The sequence below is a fragment of the Anarrhichthys ocellatus genome, unplaced genomic scaffold (assembly GCF_004355925.1).
Source record: "Anarrhichthys ocellatus isolate YVR2014 unplaced genomic scaffold, GSC_Weel_1.0 scaffold645, whole genome shotgun sequence".
Classification (NCBI taxonomy): Eukaryota; Metazoa; Chordata; class Actinopteri; order Perciformes; family Anarhichadidae; genus Anarrhichthys; species Anarrhichthys ocellatus.
The window spans coordinates 1-8,546 of NW_022280619.1; the positions used below are offsets into that span (position 1 = coordinate 1).

The 8,546-nt window shown below is 46.8% G+C and overlaps 1 protein-coding gene across 1 annotated transcript in view; it reads right to left on the bottom strand.

Moving 5' to 3' along the window:
- Positions 1-1,485: 1,485 nt before the first annotated feature.
- LOC116376841 (eukaryotic translation initiation factor 2-alpha kinase 3-like) overlaps positions 1,486-8,546 on the bottom strand; it is an 11,877-nt gene continuing 4,816 nt past the window's right edge. The window contains exon 2 of the mRNA XM_031838330.1: positions 1,486-3,356. Within this exon, the coding sequence (XP_031694190.1) occupies positions 3,191-3,356 (166 nt within the window). The 3' untranslated portion in view covers positions 1,486-3,190. The remainder of the gene's footprint in view (positions 3,357-8,546) is intronic.

Consider the following 8,546-nt stretch of genomic DNA (forward strand, 5'->3'; position numbering starts at 1 on the left):
ACACACACACACACACACACACACACACACACACACACACCCCAGGTTACGGAGGGCAGAGAGGGTAAAGCTAGATTGAAACTTACATAAAGCACATGAGCAAAAAACACACGCAACACACGCACACTAGTGAACACTCTGGGAACCATAACAAATGACGTCACAGCGACTCATCGGGTTCAGAGCTGACAGGCATCTCTTCGCTCTGTCAGCCAAATGAAAGCAAACAGGTGAAAACGCACAGATAGAGGGAGTCTCTCACACTCACACACTCACACACACACACACACACACACACACACACACACACACACACACACACACACACACACACACACACACACAGAGTCAGCATCCTCCATCACAACATGAGCACTCTGGAGGATGACAGGAGGATGTTATGAATTCATTGACACTTCCTGTGAAGTCTCACACACTGAACACAGACGTAAAGGAGAGAAAACTCTGCTCTTACCCATTACATTTTATATTAAGACTGGTTTATTGTTCTGGTTGTGTGGTTTCATTTTATTTATTTAGAACATTTTAATATGGTTCAATGTCTGAATATTCTAAAGAATTTTAACTTTGTTGCTCTTTGAAAAGGTTTATTTGCATTATTATGCTATTATGTAATCATATCAGTGGAATAAAATAATCAAAAAATGCCAATAACATTGTTTATTACAGTTATTTTTGGGATGATATATTTTCCAAATGTCATGACTGGAAGGATAATCAATCCATGTAAGCTCCTTCTGTTTGGTCACATTTACATTTCTTACAGATATTGTTTAATCAAATTAACAATATACGAAAACAAAGTAACATTGGGAAAAACAAAACACTTAAGAACTAAGACAAACAGCAAGCTGTCAGCTCAACAACAATATCTTTTGGAGCTCTTAATGTGACTCATAAGCAAGTGCAAGACTTTCCTCAGACCGCAGAGACGCTTTCCTTCCACTGATAGAACTCAGCAGAGCGGGGAGCAACTTTGTTATTCAAGGTCAACATCACATTCTGATGCATCCAGTGGAGAAGCTATACTGCGCTCACACAGTCTGCTCCGAGGAACCTTTAGGGCTTCTCCACTGCAGAACCCCAGAGGACCCCAGAAAAAAAGGTTCTCTTATCTCAAACACAGCAGTTCTGCACCATGCACCATCGTGAAGCACAATACGTGGTTTTTATTCGACGCTCACTACAGCAGCAGCTGATTTCAGTGATTGGTTCCCTCCTTCTAATTGTAGGTTTGCTAATCAGGGAACTGAGCTGCTGTGGCGTTTAGCTGGGATGACAACATGCAGACCTCTCCGGCTCAATGGCACGTTTATAAACCTACTTATATGTTCTTAAACACTTGAAACGCATTCGAATTCTAAACCAAAATTCATTTTTTACGTCTATTTACTCTGTTTGAAGGTAGTGTTCCTGCACAGTTATAGGCTCCACTAGGGTTGGGCGGTATACCGGTTCAACCGGTATACCGCCCAACCCTAGGCTCCACTATATTATGTTTCCAACAATAATAAAACTGTTGTAAAGTCCAAAAGCAAAAATGTATTTAAAATAAGGTCGATGTAATTATTTCCACAGTTCACAACATGTTTTATCTGACGGGACATCCTGCTGGAGGCTCACGCCTGTATGAACGAGGCGGTGCAGCATGGTGTATGGCGATACATTACATGTATAATTTATTATAGAGTCCCCATTGACTGTTCCCTGAAGCACAACCAGTCACCCTGGGATCTATTTATAGATCAACTATTTGTTTTTCAGGGAGATGACGTCGTAAAATACGACGACAGAGATTCAAAGCTTCATTTAAAAACCTCAGAAGAAGCTCTGAATGTAAGAATGATTAATTACTCATTTATTCTACGGTGAGTAAACCTGAAGCTGCTGTATTTGGATTGTTGTAGATATTTTATACACATGTTTAACACTTTTCTTTTGAGCAGAGCGATCATTCATTTGTACTTCCCAGAGCTGAGCTGGTTATTCCGTGTTAACCACAAAGGACTGATTCCAAACAATCAAACACAGCCCACGTGTCAAAAGGTGTTAAACGTCATGAACGGGTTCTGGATTGCTTTGTTGTTGTTATCCCAGACTAATAATGCAGAAACCTCTTTATATGCCAGAGCCACAGAGTTCATTACACTCAAACAGGCCTCACCAGCACCAGCGGACCAACATTACACTGAGCTCAGCCGCCACCCAGACCCTTGTTAGTATCCGAGGCTTCTTCCCCGAGGCGAAACTCTCACACAGAGCGAGTCCACATCAAAGTGAACCACGAGCACGTGTCTAGTGTGCATCTGGGAGAGCAGCGCTCTGGGCTACACTTCACTTTCAGCCTGTCGGTGTGGGCGGTTTAAGCTTCTGTGTACATGGACCGACGAGGGTCTTGCTGTGCTTGTATGTGTAAACCACCACAGTCAACAAAGGGGCTAATCCTCCAGGCAAACTACTTCTCAGATGTGTGTGGGGGTGTACAGTATGTCTGCTGTGTATTTTGTGTGTGTGTGTGTGTGTGTACATGAGATAATTGTAAGCAGCAGCAACCCTTGGTTGACTGTTCAAAGTGCGCCGAGTTCACTTGTTGGTCTTACTGTCTACAGAAAGACAGCCAGGAGGGAGCGTGTGTGTGGCATGAGACTTAACCTTGCACTGATATGTCCAGACTGTGGAAATTGTCTGTTTCATCTCGCGGCGTGTCTTAATCAGCTGCACAGCCTCTGTTTAACCTGTCTAAAGGGATAGTTTGGTTGTATGAGGTACTTCTCCCAGTATGTAGAAACAGACAGGAGCCACCAGACTCCATTAGAAACAACAGCAGCTTTACCTCGCAGAACACAGAGGGCTGCTGGTCCACCGCTGCCTCCATCGGTTAGTTTGTTTGTCTTATACTTACTAGTGGAGACAGTAGTCGCACCAGCAACCCACGTGTTCTGCCAAGTAACATTAGATTCTGGTGGCTTTGGCAAGAGCACAGATAACAGCTTCAGCTGTCTCAAGGTTAATCAGCAAAGATATTCTAAATATAATATAAATACAGCGTGCACTTAAACTTCTGCTCCTGATGGGGTATTGCTGCATACAACACACTGACTATGGATAAGAATGAACGTCTATTTGTTATGTGGACAAAAAGGGCAAATAAATCAAGATCTGTATTGCTTTAACATTCGTTAACATAATGCAAAGGTTGGTCTACCTCAGGTTTGCTGAGGCTGGACGACACCAGGCACCCCGAGGCGACATCTAGGTCCCACTGCTTCCTGCCCTGGTTGTGAGGGTCCAGAGCAGAGATCCGCCCGTCCAGGGTACTGATGATCACAAGAGACCTGGGGACAGAACACAGAGACGTCAGCACGCTGCCCACAGAAGTACCGGTGGACACTTATTACAGCTTTACAGTCCTTTCAGCCGGGGGCACCGACGCCGACAACCTGCCCCGTCTTCCCACTGAGGGTTCACGTTTAATGCAGTCAAAGACAAAACACTGAAGGGCGAGGAATTGTTAAGTAGTGGTGCAGATGTTGTCTTTCCCTCGCTAGTCCTCAACCTCATTGAGCAAGCAGGCTGACCTTCAACTGCAGCCAACGGCACACCTGTGCCATGACAACCCCCATCCTGTCTGCCCGTCTGGGTGGCATGTTGATTAAAGAGGGGTCCTGAGGATGATCACACCCGACCAGCCGGCCCCCCACACATGGCAACTTATTTCCATAAGAACGTGTGAGATTCTCAGAGGTTAGTGAACCGAAGCAGAAATTCAAAACATCATACTATGTGGCTGACATGCTGGGTGAAGACTACAAAGAGTGAGAACTCTGCCGATGGTGAGCGAACTCAAAATAACAGATGGGTGAACTGGATTAGTAAACGATCCTCCATCACTCACAGACCATCACACGATGTGTCCATTTGCTCAGTCTTCAACGTTTATCGAGGGATGTAGTCCCACAGAGCAAAGCCCACCTAAACCTAAGACCAGTCTCACAATCAAATGAAGAAACGCTGGCTCCATTATGTCCTTTCCTTAAGTCCTCATTTTAAACCAGTGGACATACATTTGTTGCACCTCAGGTATGCAGAGAGCCCACTGATGATGCTCTGAAACAGATGGTAACAGCGACTGTTAAGAGCACACGGGGGGATTTGACACGGAGACTTTTCTCGGGCTTAAAACTGTTATTACCGCCATAAAATCAGCCTCATTTACATGTAAAACCGCAAAGAAATGTTTTAGGCGTCGACAAAGACCGTCTCGTATTCAGAGTCCGTGGATTCGTTCAGTGACGTTTCTGATTAGTTTGGGCTTTCTTCTGGGCTCTCCAGCCGTGGCAGAAAATGAGTGTTAACAAATATTGGCTTGGCGGCCCACAAAGACGTGCTCGGAGAGAAACCACATCAGTGCTGTGAGGAAAACAACCAAACCGTGTTTAAACTCACAGACCTTTGTTGCGAGTACGCAATGATGACACCCCGTTGGATACAATACAAATAATGTATCACTGGCAAAAATTACATTGATTCCTCAAAAGATGTTTCATACCGAGTTCTCTTATTTCAAAATATGTGGAAGTATCTTCCACATATTTCATTCAGAGGTATTGTTGTCAGAGACACAGCGAGGAGCTAAAAATAAGACGCAGGGGGAGAAAGCATTTCCCTTTAGATGATGTATGGGCTATGGATTTCTCACCGCACCGGCACGCTTTACCTCAGAGAGAAGATTGTTTGAATTAGTGTAACTTGAAGAGGGGGTTTCTCCATCGGTAGTAAACTGCCAATGCTCCAAGTGAGTTTCATTGCTCTGTATGTGCCCACACGGCAAGATGCGTTCAAAGTTGCTCTCTCTTTGGTCGAGTAACTCCAGGCTAAAAACAGCCCAAGTGAGTTGACTGAATGAAGACATCCAGCCCCACCCTTCGCCCAGTGCTTAAGGGTTCTGCCGCATTGCTTGTCAGTCATGTCCCGAGCTCTGGCGGGGTCCGCCTCCTGACTATTGATTTCTATCTGTCTAGAGGAGATGCTGTCAACGGGGCTCTTAGCTTTATTTAACACACACGCCGTCTCTGAGCGCCCACTGCTTCACATCCACCCAGCTGGGACCCGAGCGGCTTCCCTCTGTGGGCCACTGGGGCATATGGAGGGTTTTAACTGCTTCCCTCGAGGGCACCAAGACAGCAGTTGCTGAGGGAAGACGCGCTGTTACACTTGTTCACTTTCACATCTCAGACTGTAAAGAACACGATGAAATAAAAGAACAACCGTGGACACCCTCCATCATCTTTATTCATGTGCACTGTGAGAGTTGTTAACTTAAGCCGAGTGTGTTCACATCAGCGGGTGAATTGATACGGACGAGCTATAATCCCTTATTGATCCGACCTATCGAACACTCTCCAGTCTTGAAGGGGAAGGAGCGTGTTCAAGAATGTTTAAGCCCGAGGACAACTAAGAAATGGATTGTTTCAGAGCGCGCAAATCAATCTGAGGAAGGTTTCTCTTACGTTCCGCTGTAGAGACTGACACATTCACAGGGAGCTACACTTCACTGCTCTGGACCAGCTAGAAGTTTGCATAAAACTGCAAATAGGATCGCTTAACAATAATGAGCCATGTGTCTTTCAGCCCCATCAAAGCCAAGATTATCTCCCCAAATCTGCTCTAAGCATTACCAGCACCTCCACTCGCACTGGAGTGTAGCGCTCTGAGAAAAACATTGTTTTTCCTCTCAGCCACCAATGAGAACACAGCGCTAAAGCCCGCTCTCACCCTCTCCATTGGCTGCGAGACCCTGCCAAAAATATTAGGCTGATTGGTTGTTGCTAAGCAGTCGGCTCGCTGAGAGGGTGGAAGCTTTTGGCGGCCTTCGCTCGGATGGCCCCGCCCCCTCCGAGTGATGCTGTGAATGTGAAAGTGAGGGAGAAGAAGTCACCGAGAGCATCGGGTTCAACATCACACGGAAAGAGAACGAGCAAGAGATAGAAGAATTCCATTGTGATCAAAGGCTTTTGTGGAGTCTTTGTACTCCAGATAAAGGATAAGGAGGAGGGGGGGGCTTCACTCTACAACTTAAGGTATCATGATGGTAATGGAGAAAACGAGCAGTGGAGGAGGGGAAGGGGGGGTAGCTATAAAAATAGTACTAAACCGAACAATAAAAACAACTCACACAAAACAAACAGCCCACTGTATCATTTACAACTTGAGGCAATTTATTTTCCACGTCTGGGCCCCGAGACACCGCCGCGCTGCTCGCCACCAAAGGGCCACATGTAGCCTGTGGGGCCGGACTGTGACAGAGAGTCGGGCGGCGGAGACGCCGAAGAAGACGTTGGGATGGAGACAGAAGAGCGACAAAGAGGAGAGCGGTGAGGCTGCCAACAGACTGAGGGTTGTTAGCGTGCTCGCCTGTAATGCTGTCAAAGTGTCATAATACTGCAGACTGCTTCTTCAATCACAAAGCGTATGGCGGAGCAGGGAGCCAATTAGCCTCGCTCTCACCAGACTCTGCTCCTCTGAGACACTCGCCTCAGTCGGCATGCACACACACACACACACACACACACACACACACACACACCGCCGATACCGGGCTGCTGGTAAACACACTCCATTGAAAGAAGCAACCAGGATGTTTACACAGGCCAAGTCTCCAAGGAGCGGGAGCCGACGAGCCGGACCAATCGCAACAGCCCTCTGCTGCCCCGGCGGCCAATGGGAGCGCTCCTTTTCTCTGCGCCAAGCCAACGGGTGGGCAGCTCCGCAGACTCTGAGCCAATAGCGGGGCAGAAGTGTCTGTAACCATGCAACAGCGAGCAGCCTGGATGCACGCTGGAGTGTGGAGAGTTCGGCTGCCGCGCAGCCACAGAGAGGCAGAACAAAAATACGAGAGCATGGGGAGCACGTGGGGAGAAAAGTTATGGATGCAGCTCTGAGGCAGCCGCACCCAGCACCAACAGCTGCACCAGCAGGGGGGGGGGGGGGGGGTCAAGTGCATTCCTGCGCACATTCATACAGATAAGTTTTATTCTGAATCAGAAAAACAACACAAGTAGCCTGATTACAGAGAGAACGGATGAAGCCAAATATCAAATAGGTTTTTTAATCTTTCAGATAAATGGTAATCCTGTAATCTCATCCAGGAGATTTAAAGAGGGGCCTGCAGGCAGTTAGCACAACACAGCATGGAACCTGAACCGTGTCTTTTTCTTTGGCAAACATGAATATATGAATACGTTCCTAACAATGCCTTGTATGAATGACTACAAGATTAAATGTCTAAGAATAAAATAAAGTGCACCTAATAATCCCAGATGACACTCTAGTCCTCTAAACCCGGTGAATAAACAAGTGATCTTTGTTTTAGCAGCTGAAGCCAAACTGATGAAGATGAGCTTCAAACACCGACCTCACATCCATCAGGGTCACTGCAGCAGACCACCGCAGCAGAGAGCAGAGGGTGTGGCTTAGAAAAAACTTCTGGTACTCGGATATAAAACACACCATTAAAAAGCGTTGCCTGCCTGCCTGCCTGCCTCTCTCCCTCTCTCTCTCTCTCTCTCTCTCTCTCTCTCTCTCTCCTGCATAAGTGCGCTCCCCTCTCCAACCCGTATCACCTCACACGTGGTAAAATCCAAACTCTATGGCGCCACACTCCTGCCGGCTGATTGGCTGGGCTGCAGCTCTGATCCGAGGATCTGATTCGTTGTTGCTAAGCAGTGAGGAGCCACCGAGAGTGAAAACAAGACAGCATGGCCCTGCTAACCACCAGCTAGCTCCTTGTTTTCATCCTCACTCCCTCCCTCCCTCTCAGAGTATCCCACCTTTCTGCCTCTGCCCCACCCATACTGCAGTGCTGCAGGATGTGTCCTGCCGACTTACCGAAATAGCCACTGACCCAATAAACTCATTCCTCCTGATAACATTCAAAACAATGATGTTATTTATGAAGAACTGGTTATGAAACAGACAGTGTTCATCAAGTCAGGAAGTCAGTGACAAACGACACTAAAGATGCTCACATGTCACCATCAGTAACGTCTGCACACTAAACAATAACTTTAACGTCCTTACAGAGAGCAATGAAATAAGAAATAGTTGAATTAACACTTCTCAGAGTGAGTTCATCATTCTCATCTTGACCTGTTATTTTGGGGACAGTTTATATTCATAAAACCTTCGACATCTCCCTGGTTACATGAAGTGGACTACTGGAAGTTAGAAAAAAACAAAACAAGGAAATTAACTCTCCCCTCCAAAATATAAAAAAGAGAATCTTTTCCTCCTCCCCCTTTACCTAACTATAGACAGACCCATGTGGCCAACTCAAATTCAGAGCACTAGCCCGTCTCTCCGACGCAATTGGTCGACAAGTCGCCCGGCTCGGCGGATTGGCTGTTGCTAAGCAGTAGGCTGGTGGGAGCCAGCCGGCAAGCACGGCGGCCCAGAAGAGCTGTTGCCGCTACACAGGGCCCTGAGGGGGGTGTGGGGTGTGTGTGTGTGTGTGTGTGTGTGTGTGT